This window comes from Medicago truncatula, chromosome 1 (genome assembly GCF_003473485.1).
Source record: "Medicago truncatula cultivar Jemalong A17 chromosome 1, MtrunA17r5.0-ANR, whole genome shotgun sequence".
Taxonomy (NCBI): Eukaryota; Viridiplantae; Streptophyta; class Magnoliopsida; order Fabales; family Fabaceae; genus Medicago; species Medicago truncatula.
Genome location: NC_053042.1, coordinates 54,744,531 through 54,762,823, shown reverse-complemented (window position 1 = coordinate 54,762,823; position 18,293 = coordinate 54,744,531). Strand labels below are relative to the sequence as shown.

Genomic DNA, 18,293 nt, shown 5'->3' with positions numbered 1-18,293 from the left:
AATCGTGGCATTCTATCTGTGGAGGAGCGGTTATGTGTTTCTGGATGTGGGATTGTCGAAGATGTTTCTCATTTGTTTTTGTCTTGTGCAACTTTTGGTGCATTATGGCCGATGGTGCGGGATTGGTTAGGCGTGGTAGGTGTCGACTCTCGATCAACTTCAGATCATTTTGAGCAATTTATTAATTATGCAGGTTGTTCGAGAGGGCGACGGTCTTTCTTCCACTTGATTTGGTTGCTTTGTGTTTCGGTGTTGTGGAATGAAAGGAATGATAGGCTTTTTAGAAATAGACAAAGTATTGTGCCACAATTGCTAGATAAAGTGAAATCAACTTCGTTGTGGTGGTTAAAGGCTAGTAATGTTGTATTTAGTTTTGGCACTCATCAGTGGTGGTCGAGCCCGCTTTTATGTCTGGGTATTTAACTGATTTGTTTGTAATTTTGTTTGGACCTTGACATTTTTGTGATTGTTTGGCACATCTTGTGCGGTAACAATTACGGTGTCCGTATTAATATATCTCATTTTTGCCTGTTCAAAAAAAAACATTATTAAATTAGTAAAATTATATAATTGTCGCATTACTCAAATAAAAATCTTCTCATGGAATAAAATATAACTGAATTTCCTAATTAATGATTTTTGTTCGATTAGTATTTTCTTGTCAAAGTAAAAGTAAGTAAAAGTATGTGGTGTAATACTTTATCCTATCAAAATATAAGGAATAAGTCTAAGAGGTGTCAACTTAGTGGGAAGAGATTATCTTTGTAACTTTAAGAGACATTGTCAAATCTCACATGGAAGAATTGTAAAATGATTATTGCAAGGGAAAATACTTACTTGGACACAAGTATTTGGACACTAAATTTAGACACACATACATAATTGAGAAAAGGTAGAAAGAGAAAATAATTAAATAGTGTACTGTTTATTTTTTAAATAATGAAATAAAATGTATTTTTATGTGTGTGCGCCTAAATAATATGTCTAAAAGCTTGTGACCATGCAAGATTTTCTCTATTGCGAGACGAAGGGAGTAGTTAGTTAAAAAATAATGTCAAGGTAAGTTGAACGCGAAAGGTTGAACATTGAAGTGGACATAAATTAAAGAAGATCCAATTTAAAATAATACTTTTAGGTGAAGTTTAGCATGGGAATGGGAAGTTATTTTCCATGATGGGAAAGTTTTTTTTTGACCATTAGATTAAAGAGGTGCACACATTTTATGATGGTATGTCTGCACCATATATTTCACACCTTCTTCTCCATTATGGCTCACACTTGTCTCATATCCTGTTTTCTCACTCTTGTTGTGCGATGATGGTGGTTTTGGATAACGGTTAAAAAAATCACCAAACTCGTCATCAACATTTTTTTTTTATTTCTAAAAAAAACCCAATAAATTTGTGCTTTCAAGAAATTTCAGATTTGAGTCTTTTTAATTAACAGAGAATGCCGAGATTAGGAAAGCCTCAAGAATCACTAGTAGCTAAGTATGGGAATAGAAAAGTTAGATTATTATTGAGTTGAAATAGGTGAAGTTACAAGCATAAGGAATTTTCGATACCCATGTCAATGGGTCTTGAATCTTACAAGCATAAGTTACAAAACAAACAAAACAATGGATTTAGGTTCCTTTGATTGAAGCTATGAAGATTGATTTTTAATTTTTTTTAGTATTATTTTCACTACCGACATTCAAAATAAAGCTCAAAAAGGTTTTGAATCCTCTTCCACAAGTATCTCTCTTCAGCAACAAAAAATGTGAGCCAAAGCTGAGAGAAAATTGAAAAAAATGAGCCGATAACTAAAAGAGAGAGTAATTAAAAGAAATAGATAAAAATAATATACTGTGGAGGATTCAAATCGCAATTTCCATGCAACCGCGGGTGTTAGTTGCATACAACAATTAGTTTGTGAAAATGTTAAAGAATGTCTTATCGAGAACTTGTTACGTAAATCAAATAAAAAAAATTGTTGTGAAAAATAGTGTATTCAATTTCTTAAAAGTTTAAAATTTGTAATTTTCAATATAAAAAAGTTTCTAATTTTTGTTTTTTTAACTAATGCACTTGTAATACTTTCTTTTTTTGACAAAACACTTAGAACACTTTACTTGTTAGCATACCTTTTATTTTAGGAAAATGCTAACTTGTGTTTTTTTTTTTTTTTTTTGGGTCAAGTAGCCTAGTGGCTAGAGCTCACACAATTAAATTGTGGAGAAGTGGAATGTCTGGGGTTCGAACCCCATCCCCTGCATATAATATACAATATCCCTACCAACTGAGCTAAGCTCACGGGGATTTGTGCATTTTATTTTTCAAATATATAAATAATTTATTGGAATGTGTGTAATACATTTAATCGTTAATTTTTTAATCAATTAAATGCACAATATTTTAGAGAATATTTCTTTTTTTAGGTTTCTTAACATGTGCCCAAGGACACAAGTTAACATTACCCTTTATTTTTAAATGGACAATTTGCTTGTAAATGTTAAAGTTTTGCTTTCACCAAGAGAGATAAAAAAAATGCTAACAAGTGCTCTAAGGGCATTGTTTAAGCATATAAAAGTAGCAACTTTTGCACCGGAGATTATACGATTATGACTTTAACAAGTGTTTAACTTGTATTTTCAAGACATAATTTTCTTTTCTAAATTCCTTAAACAATACCCTTAGAACACTTGTTAGCAACACAAAAAAAAAGTTCACGCACTCGGTGGTTGAGGTCATAGCAATGGTTTAAATTTTAATCATGGTAAATCATGAACCTACTTTTAACTCTAAATGTTACTCCCTCTTTCCCAGTTTAACTGAGCTATTTTCTTATTTCACTAAGATTAAGAAAAGTGTATAAATAAAAGAGAGAGAAAAATGGTTTTGAATGTCTTTATCAAGTTTAGTGCATTCTTTTTTATCATAAATGTAAAGTATAATATATTGAATTGGGAGTTGTGAAAGTAGTATTAATTTAAATTATAAATAAAAAAAGTAATTAATATTGTATTAAAAAGTGAAATAGCTCAATTATTTTAAAATATATATATATATTTTTTTTTTGTAAATAACTCAATTATTATAGGACGGAGGGAGTACTAACCTTAATTTTGTTCAGAACTCCAATTGATGATTTTGACTATATAGATCACAGCATTTCCCAATCAGAATCCTAGAGATTTAATCATTGTGTCTTGACGGCAGAACCTTTGGGCAATTGTGGAAAACGTGTGAGGTGTGAACATGTATACCATTCTTGTGGTTTAAGCATCTCTTTCCCTTGTAGATACTAGTTCATCGTGGCTTGTTATAAACCTCTTTATAAAGCATAATAATCTCAATTTTAGACTATGTATGTGTAACATTAATATTAATAAAAAAAATTAAATGTTAGATTTTGGATTTCCATATTAATAAAAAAATTAAATGTTAGATTTTGGATTTTCAAAAATCCATTCAAATAAAACTGCATATACTTGGATCGGATTAGATTTTTAAAAACAATAATTCAAACCGCATATAATTTTTATTTTGAATCGGTTGATTTTTTGCCAAAAAATGATCCAGACCAGACCGCAAACACTCTTACTATCTGGTGGTGATACTTTAAAGAATAAAAATGAGTTAATTACATGGTAAAAATATTAACCCGTTTGTTATGTGAGTGTTTTTTTAGAGGATATTATGTCAATCCTGCATATGCTTTTTAATAAGCTAGGGATTAAGGGTTAACAGCTTAACATTGAAATTTGGTAGTCAATCTCCATTAAACACCAAGTTTATTACTATAATACCCTTTTCCTTGCCCATGTTTTCATCTTTCATTCGTTTAATTGACCTCTAAACTAATCACCCTATGCCTATTTGTGTGCATCTTTCTCTTTATTTTTTTCCTCTTAAAAGAGGTGGGAACTATGAAAGATGAATCAGTGAAGAAAGGCAAGTGTATCCCAATTTCAACGCATGTCCAAGTAATTAATTGAAGAGAATAAATGACATAATTAGCAATTGTCTTCAACTTTTGTATCTTGTGATGACTGATGATGTTTTTTTTTTTTGAGATAAGCATGTGGAGTGATGTTGACGGCAGTAGGCAAAAGGGTATTAAAGTAATTAAAAAAATTCTAATAGAATTTGATTTAAACTTTATTGAAAAATTTAAAGTGGATTAGATATATTATATTATTATCTCTCAAAGGAGGGAAATGTGAGTTTTAAAACCAAAGAGGAGGGGAGTGTAATACCACAATCATTAGGGTGTGTTTGGTATAGAAGAGAAATTGTAAAGAGAGAAGTTGGTAAGAGAGAATAAGAGAAGAGAGAAATATGTGAGAAATATGGTATATTTGATGGATTGTTTGGTATAAAATAAAGAGAAAAGAAATAGAGAAGAGAGAAGTGTTGATTATATCTAAAAGTACAAAAATATCCTTGAGTACAAAAATGATTAATTCTAGATTTGATTTGTTTTTTTTTTTAAATGTTGAATAGCTTAAATAATTAAATTAAGTTTTTTTGTACAAAATAGTTAGATTCATTTAACTAATTATTATATTGATTGATTTGGCTAATAATATTTTAATTTTATTTTGGAAGCGAACATCTTTCCCTTTCTTAGTTTCTTATCTCCTTCCATAACCATTGCTAACCGACCCTGCCATCCTGATCTCTCCTCTCCCACACATGTTGTATATTGTTGTCCCCAGCCCCCATAGTTGTAACAAATTAAATTGTGGCTTTAAACTTGAATTTCAGGGTCATAATTAATAAACAAAATCATCCAAAAAATTATTCTCAACGCAGGTCCACCCAAGAAAAGATCAGAATTAAAATTGAAAAAACAGCACATAACAAAGTGGTTGTTCAGCATGGTGGCACAAGAGCAACAAAGATGGGAAAAAAAAAACATGAATAAATAGGACAAGAACAAGGGTAATATAGGAAACTGAAGAGCAGAGTGAGTTTCTTCTGTCTTTCTTCGCATATCAGCGAGGAGATAAAAAGGCAGCGGGGCCCGCATTTTTATAATCTCTCTCCACAGATTCTTTGCAAACCAAACGAGAGAAATTAGCTATCTCTCTTCAATTTCTCTCTCGCCAACTTCTCTCCTCTCTTTTTCATCTCAACCAAACACAGTGTTAAGGGAGGGGAGCGTATTATACCCTAATAATATTCACACATGCAACCGTGAAGTTCTTTAGTTTGCACCAACATAGAGGTGTCCAACTTAAAAACTCTCATATTCAAATAAATTAAACAACTTTTTATCTACATATTCATTTAAAATTCAAATGATAAATTGAAATTTCCAATGTTAGTAATCCATGATAATAAATTTATGAATTGCAAATAATTATTGTGATTTTGTCTGAAAAATAAAAAACTTTGACCGCATGTAATTGCCATTAAACCATTGATTTAATTGATGGAAATGGGTCAGAAAAAAAAAAAAAAAAGGAGTGTGAAGATTAAAGTAGTAAAAGGAATATAATGTATAATGCAACTGAAGTCTAAGAAGAAGTGGTGTAAATATGACACATATTATAGCTGTCAATGTAAGCTTTAATTGAATTAATTTAAATATAACGGAATTTCGATAATTATATATGTTCCAAACTACATTTAAGCTGAAAAGAGACATATTACCATTTCATCAAAGTATTCTCAAGTATGATATTATATATATATAGAGTCTTGCTAATCAGTGTCCTCAGAGCAATGATTAAGGAAATTAAAAGTAGTAGTTTTGCATTGGAAATGACAACTTTTTGACTTTTAAAAAGTTGAATTCAACACTTTTCACCATTTTTCAACAAATTATTTCTATTTATGTTCTCTTAACCAATGTCCTAAGGGCATTGTTTAGCATTTCCCATATATATATATATATTCTAAAACTTTTGATATATGTTTAAAATTATGTTGTATAAAATTTATTTGATACTCCGAACTTCGTAAATCAAATATTTCAAAAGATCAAAATTGATTTAAATGACATTAATACATTTAAATCATATAATTCTTTTTTTTTTTTTAGGGAAAATCATATAATTCTATCAATTTAAATGAAATCAAGTCTTTTAACTGATGTGATTATCGTTACCTTTTATGGTAAATATTGATATTTGAATTTGATATTTAAATATAAATTATAAAATTTATATTTAAATTTAGAATTGTTTCCTTTTTTAGGAACACATTTATTATCATTTTAACTATTTTTTTAACGAGTCATCAATTTTGATTAATGTTTTTGTTCTGCTATTAATTTTTTTTTTGTGGTGGTCGGAGTTCGAACTCCGAACCTTACATATTTTATGTATTGTTCATACCAACTGAGTTAAACTCACGAGGATGGTGTAATATTAATTTAAAACTACTACGATGAACAACTAAAAATATATATGTATATAAAAAAAAAAAAAAAAAAAAGGAGTTAGCAATTAGGTTCATAAAATATATAACTCCGTCATAATTTTTGTACTCAACTTTACAATTAATTTTAAAATTACATTTATTCCAAAAAAGTTCATAAAATATATTTTAATTTTTTTAACGTATTTATATATGCTTACAATGAATTATGTAAACTTCTCAAATTATTTATGGTGTGAGCGTGTTAGTGTCCATGTTATGTCTGATGTTGGTGTCCTACTTCATGGCTAAATTAAATGCATGCTATATTAAAACAGAAAATATTATTTGGACACCTGTTTTTAAAACCGTACGTATATGATCAAAGAGAAGACCTATCCACCAACCAATGAAAATGAGTAATTTGTTGGTGGGGTCAAGATAGTTTATGAATACCACTTAAAAATGTGCTTATGTGGCTAATGTGTATTGATTAGGGTAAATTACCCACCATTCTTCTACGGGTATCCTAGTTGTCACCATTACTATATCTTTCTCTTTCTTCAATAATGCAGATTTTGAAATTGAGCAGCCAATTTTAACCTTTTTGGAGGGATTTGAGAAGATAATCTTCTTATTCTAACCTCTGCCAGATTCTCCCACAAATATCTCTAGCTACCATGCAATGTACGTACGTAGGTATATTGATCATTGAAAAATTAATAAATAGTTCTCCAATATTTATTAAGGGATATTAACTTCACTCTTAATAATATACAAATAGTTATACAATCAAACTTTCTCGAAAGTAAAGAGGGGGAACCATGGATCATAATACTCTAATATTTTGCTAGAAATTTTCTGTGCTATATATTTTTCCTACTTTGTATCACCAACAAAAATACAGTTCATAATAATTGGTGAAATACATCAATATTACTTAAAGGATCATAGGTACTGAAATCCATTGAATTTGTCTTGTTGATGTTGTATTTTACTGCATTATTCACTTCAAACTGCAACAAAGGATCCAACAGCTTATTTTAATTTTCACCTTCCCATGAGATTAACCCACCTGCTGTATTTTCATTAATCATGTTGGAAAATGAGTTGTTGCTGATGTTGTCTGAAGAGAAGAAATAGCTTGAATTGGTTCCAAATTGGTTCAGTTCAAATTGTAATTGCAATGGATCAAGATCAAATGTTGGCTTATTCATTAGAAGTGCTTCTGAATATTCATGTGAGGATTCTAGCATTAAAGTTCTTTGAGGTTGAGGTTGAGACAGTGGCATTATCATTGATGGTTTTTCCTTCTCTTCCTTTACAAGAAGAGATTCATTATTGATCAAGGGTTTATGTGTAGCTGGATCAATCCCTTGTTTCATTAGTTTCTTCTTCAAACTTGAATTCCAAAAGTTTTTTATCTCATTATCTGTTCTCCCTGGTAATTGTGATGCAATTTGAGCCCACCTGAGGCATCATTTGAAATTAATTAATAATCACTTTTTTTGAAGCATTATTAATTAATATATATAACATGTTACCTATTTCCAAGTGCTTCATGAAGATTGATGATAAGATCTTCCTCTTGTTTTGAGAACATTCCTCTCTTCAAATCAGGCCTCAAATAGTTTATCCATCTCAATCTACAGCTCTTTCCACACCTTTGCAACCCTGCAACTCATAAAAATTATATATGCATGGTAAAGGAAAAAATATAAGGATTCATTTTTTTAATTTCTTCCATATATATGTTGATAACTTGATATATATGTACCGTGCATGGTAAAAGAGCAATATTATATATAATGTTTGAGAGAGCAATACTAGTATTCTAAATAAAAGTCATGTTTATAGTTGCTATATATCTTGTTGGGTTAATTTATGGATGAACTAATTTATTTTAAGATTACCAGCTAGTTTAGGAACTGAACTCCAACATCCAACACCAAACATGGTTATGTAATTGAAAAGCTTATCATCTTCTTCAGGGGACCATAAACCTTTTCTTAGTTTTTGCTTTAAAGAACATGAATGACGACGACTCATGTTTGTGACTTGTGAGGACAATAGAAGAAAAAAAAAAAGGACACAAATGACACTGTTTCTTAATTATATATGGAGAAAGGCTATGAACATTGAATGAAGTGGTCACTGGCTGGCTATATATATAGAGAGAAAATTACCCTTTTGGTTTTTGTCATTGAAACTCTTAATTATGAGTTGAAAATTATATACCAAAGATTGTGTCAAAATATACGCTAAAATAAACCTTCAATAACAGCCATCAATCTAATATCTAATTCTTATAGTCAAAAAGTTAGTATCTAAGCTATACTCTCTCCTTCCTACAAAAAAAAAAAAAAAAGCTATACTCTCTCGATATAATCCCTAAATAATATAAAAACTATGTAGTTTTTATATGAAATTCCTCAATTTAATCCATAAAAATAAAAATAATATAAATTTTGTCATGTTATTTCCTAATAACATATATTAAATTATCCCTAAAAAATATATATATTAAATTTGATAGATTTTATATTTTTTTTTTATGAGCTAATCGTCTTATTTATATATTTTAGAAAAGACAAATTGTATAAATTATCTTTTTTTAAAAGTCTTTCTACCATTCACTCTTCTGGTAAGTGAAATATATATGAGTCTCGTCATTTTATGTAAGATTTATTTTTAAAGCGTGATATTCACATAAATTTTATTCTATAAATGAATGAATGTTATTGAGGATATTAGAAAATGTCTATAACACTCCTCTTTGAAAAATTGAAAAGAGTATGATAGTTTGAAGATTAAATTGATTTATTTTATATTACCTTGTATTAGTGATGATTTAATTATTTAAAGAGAAAAGGGCAAAATATTATAAGCCAACGTGATAGTTCTTGTTAAAGTTACGAGAGGTGAAACCAGAATGGATTCTATAAAAAGAAATTAGAAAAAAGTAATCCATCGGAAAAAGGGTAATGTTAACCGGTGCTCTGAGGGCAATGATTAACGAAACTAAAAGAGGAAATTTTAAGTCAAAAGAGGAAGTATTTAATGCATTGATTACACAACTTTGAATATAAATATTACCCTTTTTAGGTTATTATTTAAGCATTTAATTCAAATATTATTTGACTTCTTAACTAGTGTCAAGGGGCACCGGTTAGCATGACCCTAGAAAAAAATAGGTTTAATTAACTGATAATTTGGTTCCCTAAGTTATTTATTATTTTCAATTTAGTTCTATAACTCTAAATTTTTTCTTTTCGATCCTTCAAATATATCTCCGTTAATCAATTTGATCCGTTTCTGTTAACTTTAACCACAAGTGTGTAAGATGTACCAACATTATAAGTAGTTCATCGTAGACCTTATTAAATAATTTAACTTTAACCATTTGATATTTTGTTTTAAAAGAGAGCAGTTGGATAATGCAGGTTTATTATATCATATGGTGCATCACTAATAAATAATATTTTCTTACGGTTCTTCATCTTCTTCACTCTTCTTCTTCTTCTTCTTCTTCGTCACCCTGATCATACATACATTCATCCATCTTCATCTTTAAATATAGAAAATAAAAAATAAAACATCATTCATCTTTGAACAACAATATTCATAGTATCGTTGGATCTACTCTTTCATAGTTTCGCTCTTTTGATTTTTATTTTGGTTTGATAGTCACTTGGTCCCTTAATTAATTTCCAATTTTCATTTTGGTCCCACAATTAATAAAACTCACGTTTTAGTCCCTCTTTTTTTCTCCGTTTGCCAAATAAATTCATGACCGTTAAGTATAACCTCAAATGTCTATGATGGACTACAAACATTGTAGGTGGTCTACCATAGACCTCATTAATTTGTTTAATTTAAACCGTTTGATCTTTTTTTCTGAAAATACAACCATTAAATCATGCATGTCTATTATATCTAATTGTACACCACCACCACAAAAATAAAATTTAACTTTCTTCATCTTCTTCCCTCATTCTCTTCATCATCTTCATCACCATCTTCATACCTTCATCAACACAAACCCATAATAGAATAAAAAAAATATTTTTTTTTTAAACAAAATCCATAATCCATAATCATTAATCACGATGAAACGATCTGGAAAATTTACATAGTCAAGTTAAAATTTTAACAGACTCTAATAGTATTTTTATGTTTATATGAACATTGAGGTAAATTAGTGTGACAACCGATCAATTATTTTTTTTTTCAAAAAAAAAAAAAAATTCAATTATTTAGTGAAAAAAAAAAAGATCAAAAAAAACTGTGTGATGTGCGGAGAAACAATTTTCTATCCACAATTAACTTCACACTTTACCATTAAAAGCGATACATGAATTTCATAGTGTTGCTGTTATAACAACAAACACTTCATTGTTTCAGTCGATAGATGTATTTCTATAGCTTATTTTATCCTTAATGTATTTAGGGACAACTGATAAGTAACTTTTTCGGTAGACATAGCAGATCGAAACGTCTTAAAATTGTTGTTTTTGGATTTCCAAACTGATGTATTTGGATTTCCAAATTCTATTATCTACCGAAGTTGTTACTAAGTTGAGTCACGACCAGGTCGCTCTTTTAAGACGTTTCGTGGCACTGCCCAAATTGTGCAAGGCAGACTATCAACCACGCCGCCTCCAAGATAAAACAAGCCCAGCTACAACTGTTCGATTAATTACTGCACTGTAGAAAATCGTTCGAGAACTATACCTCCAAATATGGTACTAAGATCACTCTTTAATATTGAAACCACTTTAATATGGAATTGTTACCACTCTGTTATGGTGTTGAGACCACTCAAATATGGTGTTAATATCATTCTAACTTTAAGCACCATTTCTCCTCAAATAGAAAAATATTGAAATACTTTTTATATATATCGTTAAGATCATTCTTAATTCCGATGGGACATTGTTATTCCAAATAGGGACTATGATCTTAAAAGTACTCTTTATTCTAAAGGAACATATATTATCGAAGGGACTATGTTTTAAGACCATTCTTAATTCTGAAGGGACATTAAACCGAAAAGGGACTATGGTCTTAAGAATACTCTTAATTCCGAAGGGACAGAAAGAAGTAGAAAAAGGAGAAGGACTTGTCAACACAAGTCGAAGGAGGGAGAAGAGAGGAAAAACACAGAAAACATCAACTGTGAATTTCGATGTGTGCGGAGTCCTCTATTTATATAGAGATTCTGTAACTGTTTTAGCAAAAATTGCGACAACAGTTACTCTAATGGATAAAATTAAAATGAAGTTTATCCATTAATCAGTTCAACAACACTTGTGGATAAGATCAAATGAAACAAATCCACAAAAGTGGAGGAAACAAACTATTGGATTTGAATGAAGAAAATATAATAATAATTAAATTATTATTCTTATCACAACCACCATAAGCTAAATTTATGGAAAATGATATTCTCGAATAAAATAATAATTACTATTATTTTTATCATTATCAAGTATTTAAAATTAAATAACACAATTTAAACACTACTAATGTGTGTGTTCTATTTCATGTGGGACTCCCACACTTTATTTTTTCAATTCACACAACATTAGATCAAAGTATAATTACTTGGTGTTAATATACTCATTCAACATCACATCAATGTTCCAACAAAATTTTATAACATACTCATTCAACACACTCAAAATATGTCTTAAATGACTGAAGTTAATATGACTTCAAAGATAAATTCGCTCAAAACATAACCCATTTTAATTGAAATTACAAGAATTTAAAGAAATGTAAAAACTATGGAAGAGATACTTAAAGTTCTAAAAAGCTTGAGTCTTTTCTAATTAGGAGTATTCTTCAGAAATTAAGCATTCGACCATTTGTTCTTTATGAGAGCTCTTTATTCATAAGGAAAAGAAATTGAGCAATTAATTGCTACTTCAGTGACAGGCCACGATTGCGGTTGTTGCTTTAATGAGCTAATATCAACAGATCATGTGTTGTAAGTTGACACAAGCTCCAAATTTGTTCTTTGTCAATTGATATTCCGTCGAATACATAAAAACTCACTTTATCTATTATATGTATTAATATGAAGTGTGCAGGGCCGTTTTGGAGATTTTGGTGGCCTAGAGCGAATCTACAATTTGAATCATAATCTAAGAGAATTGCTCTTCTCCCATTTAGAATTGTTCATTTCCATAAAAAAGTCGAATGTAACTCACGAAGGTGTATTTTCAACGTCAGTCAGACATTTTTTTTAGTGTTAGTTAACTCATGTAACACGGGAATGAGCAAAAACAAATAGGAGGAGAACAATTCTCAAACATCAACTTGATAAAAAAGCTAAGCAACTTTTTTTAGAGTTTAATAGACGCCTAAAAAATTTTGGGGGCCCAAATTTCATACTTATTTATTTTGGGGTTTAGGGCGGTTGCCGTCTTCGCTCTGCCTTAGATACGGCCCTAAAAATGTGCGATGAAGCTCGTCGTACTATATAGTCGTGTCTTGCAAGTCATCTATTCTGTCAATTTCTAGATTATTGTTGAATCCTTTCGTGTTTTCTTAAAAATAGACCGACGATATTCTTCTGATAAGATGAAATTTTGTCAATAATAACATCTAAGTATAGCATCGACCATGAATAACTTTTCTTTTAGAATGGAGGAAGTGAAAGGAGTACATAGATAGACAATCAATAAATTCATTTTGCAAATAGTGGCCAACTTTTTTTTGACTAAACAAATAGTAGCCAACTGAAAAATTGGAAGTACATCACTACAATTCTACATGCTACAATGGAGGACCACAATATTTTTTTTTAAGGACATAAGAGGACCACAGTTGAAACCTAAAGAAAATGTATATATTTGAAGTGCCCATATATTCCATATAAGAAAGCGTGTTAGAGAATATTTTAGAAAGCACCTCTATTTACTACGACTGGAAATAGGCTAAAGCGGTCGATAATGTCCTGTAACTGAGCCTACTTTAGACTTAAGTTAGACCGAACATTTTTAAAATAGATTAGACTAAAGTACCGTTTGGTCCGTTTTTTTTTTTTTCAGCTTTTCTACATTTTTAAGGAGAAGTTAGGCCAAACACAATATCAATAAAGTATCTTCCAAAAAAAATATATGTGAAAAAATTATATGTAGATAAATATACCAGACTTCAGACCCTAAAAAAAACCTTTTATACCTCTTTGGCCGACCTATTTAAATATATGTGACTAATTTTTTTTGCATAATTATTCTTATTATATTAGATTTTATACTTTGTGTTAAACATTTTATCTTTATATTTTTAACAAAAACACTTTCTTTAACTTAAGGATATTAACTTTTGACATATTTAAATATATTAATATAAATTATAATAGAAATAGTTTTTCGTATAAAGTTATAATATCTAAATGCCACGTCAATTTTTAAAATAGAACTTAATCATATTGACTTATTATTAGTTTGTTGGTCTACTTAAATACACATTAGATTACTTATTTAAAGATTTTAATATGAAGTAGGCTTTTAACTAAATTTTTTTTATAGATCTAGAGATAAGTGAGACATCAAAGTGAGTTTGAAAGAGAGATACTCCATCCTATACCACCTACTCATATTATATTATTAAACAAAAGGGAAAATATATATAATATGTTTTTAAAAAGGTCGGGGTCACACTTAAATTTTACAAAGTCTAACTCGGTCTAACTTATTTTCATATCCATTTTCACAACTTTAATATTTTTGAAATCTCATATGTTAATAATATTATTAAAATATAATAAATCTAATAATTTTATGAGCTAAACCAACATAAATAACCACATGGGACAGCTCAATTGGTTGAACTAAGAGATGAATTAAAAATCCATAATTTGAATCTTAAGTAGAGAGAAAATAGTAACATAATAATAACATACTAACAATTGCAATTAAAAAACAAAACTTCTAAAAAAAATCACCGGTTCTATGGTTTTAGGACACGACAAACAATACATACAATAGTTACTAACAACTTCTATGATAACCTCATTTTTTTCTCTTTTCATTGGTAAAAACAATGGAGAGAAAAAAATGAAGAGAGATAGTAAAAATATAATGTGAACATGAAAAAGAAAGTTATCTAAATGTTGTCAAAAAATGATTGTATAAATATCATTTCTATTCTGTAACCATGTGACATTTTCATTTTATTTTTGAGAGAATAACCATGTGACATTTTCATGTCTATTCGTATAATACCATGTTGGGGATGGAGTCAATTGTAATTTGAATAATAATTTTACAAATAGTCAACAACGTAAAAAAGGAAAAGTAATGTATATCTTCATGCTTAAGTTGATGAGTGGGTGTTTGAAAGGTCCAAGCAACCATGGAGTCAATTGCCATTGAAGTCCTTAAAAATAAATAAGATAAGGTTGTATACAATATACTAAATGGTAGGATCTCTTTTTTAAACTTGTGTATACGAGAGTTTTAATGTATCAAACTACTTTTTTTTTAATTAATCATATTTTAAACTATGTCAAACGTCTAATTTATTGTAGAATTTTAATGTCAAACTTCTATGTCAAAATAATATATCTCCTTTGCAAAAATATATAAATTGAATTGGATACAAGTGAAAATAATGAACTCAAATTTAATTAGAGCATCCGCAACAAAGCACCTCATTTTAAGTACTTAGGTGGGCATTTGGCAGTATTTAATAAGCACTAATTTTTTCAACTAAACACCTAAAAAAAATGTTAAATAGGTCACATCAATAATTTTATTTTATATTATTACATTTCAACAAAATTTATTTCATTATGATTTATAAAAGTGTCAGTAAAAAGTGAATAGAAAGAGTGTGTTTCGATAACCACTCTTTTTCATAGACATCCGAATTTTATACTCGATAATAATGGTGTCTATTTAGTATGACACTAAACATATGAAACAACAAACTGTGGATGGTTTTATGTATGACATGTCATCGTTAAATGAAATTATGTTAAAAAATATAATATGTGAATAACGTCGGTGTCGTTGCATCATCTTTGCCCAATTGTATCCCTATATATATACTTCTTGCGATTCTGTTCTTTAAAGCATTGTGCTTACCCACTCCATTCTAATAAAAACTTAAAGATAGTGAACTATATATTTATTCGTAATGGAAACTGTAATTGAAGAAGATATTGTGATTGTGGGAGCTGGAATTGCTGGACTCACAACATCCTTAGGACTTTACAGGTATTGTCTTTACTTCTGATAACATCTTATATAAATTTGACCGACCCATCTTTAGTAAAATCTTCTATCACTGTATTTTTTATCCATGTAAATCTAATCTGAGACCTAGTTTAAGTCCATTTTCAACGTAATGCTTGTACTGTTTATCTACATGATTAGTGGTATAATTTAAGATATAGAAATTAATTATTAATGGTGATATTGATGATTGTAGATTGGGCGTTCGAAGCTTGATATTAGAATCTTCGGATGGTTTGAGAGTGAGTGGATTTGCTTTAATAATATGGAAAAATGCTTGGAAGGCATTGGATGTTGTTGGTGTTGGAGACATCCTTCGTCACAAACATCTACAACTTTATGGGTAAGTGCAAACTATTCAATTTTTAAATCAACAAAAAAATATAGAAGAAAATGTGCAGCCTCGTGATTTTAAATCCTGGTTGTTGCGATGCATATTGCGGCATGAATTAATTTTTAGTTTGCACCAAAAGAAAAAAAATAATAAAATATTAAGTAATTTGGCACATAATTAAGTAATTGGTTTTTAAAAGATCTAGATAATTAATAATCTGTTTTTTTTAATAAATTAATAATCGGTTTTTTAGTTACTAAATGTAAAAATATGATCAATAAAAAATAATAATATTACTTAAACTAATAAAAGCACTTAAAGACATCTGTATTAATTCTACGCTATACGCTAATAAAAGTGGAACGAAACACACGTTAATAAAAGCAAAGTGATCCCGTAACATTTGGCATCACATAGGATTACGTGTCATTAAGGGACATCGCGATATGTGGTAAAGTAAGGGATTTAGTACCATTGGTGGACCTAAAGCAAGTCTTTAGTATCTTGTATTGGTGGTTGGATGACTTGGGTCGTTCAACCGAATTTAGTTAATCCAACAAATTAACTACTTTGTATTTTTTATTAGTGAGAAAATGAAAGAGTAAGAAGAGATTGAAACTAAAAACTTGATTTGGAATGCAGGCATGTGACTACTTCTTTGATAACGGGGCAACAAATATCAACCACGTCTTTCATGGACAACAAAGGAAAACAGTAAGTGCACTGATCATATTATATAGTCTTATAAATTGTTACAATTCCATTATTCTAATTCTTTCTATGATGTGTGTTTTTATGCCATGCAGTGGAGGAGCCTATGAAGTTCGAAGGAAATTATTGTTGGAAGCCCTTGCCAATGAACTTCCTAGTGGCACCATTAGATACATGTCAAAGGTTGTTGCTATTCAAGAATCTGGCTTGTCTAAGATACTCCATCTTGCTGATGGAACAACCATCAAAACTAAGGTAATTAAACAACAAAATATGTAAGACATTAACTTCCATTGAGAGTTCAAGTTGTTGGTCTAATTAAAATAATTATTGTTTGCAATTTGTGGAAAAGGTATTGATTGGGTGTGATGGAGTAAACTCTGTGGTAGCAAAATGGTTAGGCTTCAAGGAGGCCTCTTACGTGGAGAGTTATGTAACTAGGGGTTATGTAGAGTTGAAGGACACTCACGAACTTGAACCAATGTTCAAGGAGTACTTAGGCAAAGGTTTTCGAGTTGGAGCTGTTCCATGTGATGACAAGTGTGCTTATTGGTTTTTCACATGTACTCCTAGCAAGCAAGGTGAATTGAATTGAATTGAATACCCTTTTTCTTTTGCGTATCCAAATTAAAAAATGAAAAACCATGTGATGAGCTACAAGTATTACAAAAATTCAAACGAACCAATTATGGTCCAACTTGGTTCGATTTAACCTAATTTTTAAATCATTGGTTTCAACTTTGAAAATGAAATAAATTTCCATTTCACTCAATTTGTTTTACAGATAAAGAGCTAGCAGAGGATCCTGCTAAACTAAAACAATATGTGTTAAGCAAGCTAGAGGAGATTCCAAGTTATGTTAGATTTATCATAGAAAACACTAATTTAGATGCTTTACATTCAGCTCCATTGAGATATAGACATCCTTGGGAACTCATAATGGGAAACATTAGTAAAAACAATGTTTGTGTTGCTGGAGATGCTTTGCACCCAATGGCACCTTATCTTGCCCAAGGGGGGTGTTGTGCTTTAGAGGATGGGGTGGTTTTAGCAAGGTGCTTAGGTGAGGTATTTTCCAAGAAACCAAAGGAAGAAGAAGAAGAAGAAGAATATAAAAGGATTGAAGAAGGTTTGAAGAAATATGCAAAGGAGAGAAGATGGAGATGGGTTGATCTAATTACTACAAGTTATATTGTGGGTTCTATTCATGAAAGTGGTTCAAAATTTGTTAACTTTTTTAAGGGCAGACTTTTGGCTGCATTCTTTGCTGCTCTGCCGTTGAAGAAGTCAAATTTTGACTGTGGACAATTAAAATAGCTTTATAACCAGTGACACAATTGTCTTCAATGATTCGTTCTTGCTTTCATCATCTTTCCTGGACAATAACAATAAAGGAAATGTTAACCAGTATCTTCGATGATTATCAGTTTGAAAAATAAATATAGTAGTAATGTATTAAAACTTGTGTAATTAATTTCTTAAAAATGTAAAAGTGTTTGTTTTCAACTTAAAACTTTTTTTTTAGCTACCTTAACCATGCTCCAAGAGTACCAATACGTAGCTTTTGTTCGTTACAATAATATAGAACCAATATGATTTTATGTTGATTAGAGAATTCAACAAGTATAATAATGTAATCTTAGTCCA

At 29.8% G+C, this 18,293-nt stretch overlaps 2 protein-coding genes across 3 annotated transcripts; one reads left to right on the top strand and one right to left on the bottom strand.

Moving 5' to 3' along the window:
* Positions 1–7,393: 7,393 nt before the first annotated feature.
* On the bottom strand, positions 7,394–8,399 carry LOC25485627 (transcription factor MYB86). The gene is made up of 3 exons (XM_013614882.1): positions 8,264–8,399; positions 7,895–8,024; positions 7,394–7,820 (listed from the first exon to the last, which is right to left on the bottom strand). Exons 1-3 carry the CDS (start codon positions 8,397–8,399, stop codon positions 7,394–7,396), a joined length of 693 nt encoding a protein of 230 aa, XP_013470336.1.
* A 7,042-nt stretch (positions 8,400–15,441) lies between these two features.
* LOC25485626 (monooxygenase 2) lies at positions 15,442–18,137 on the top strand. 2 transcript variants are annotated; one of them, XM_013614881.3, is made up of 6 exons: positions 15,442–15,583; positions 15,798–15,944; positions 16,578–16,649; positions 16,742–16,901; positions 16,999–17,227; positions 17,431–18,134. In XM_013614881.3, the coding sequence occupies exons 1-6, from the start codon at positions 15,504–15,506 to the stop codon at positions 17,961–17,963; spliced, it is 1,221 nt and encodes a 406-aa protein (XP_013470335.1). In that variant the 5' UTR covers positions 15,442–15,503; the 3' UTR covers positions 17,964–18,134. The 2 variants fall into 2 exon arrangements, with proteins under 2 accessions (XP_013470335.1, XP_039685979.1); XM_039830045.1 differs by lacking the exon at positions 15,798–15,944 and having other exon boundaries at positions 15,452–15,583; positions 17,431–18,137.
* The last annotated feature ends 156 nt before the right edge of the window (positions 18,138–18,293 follow it).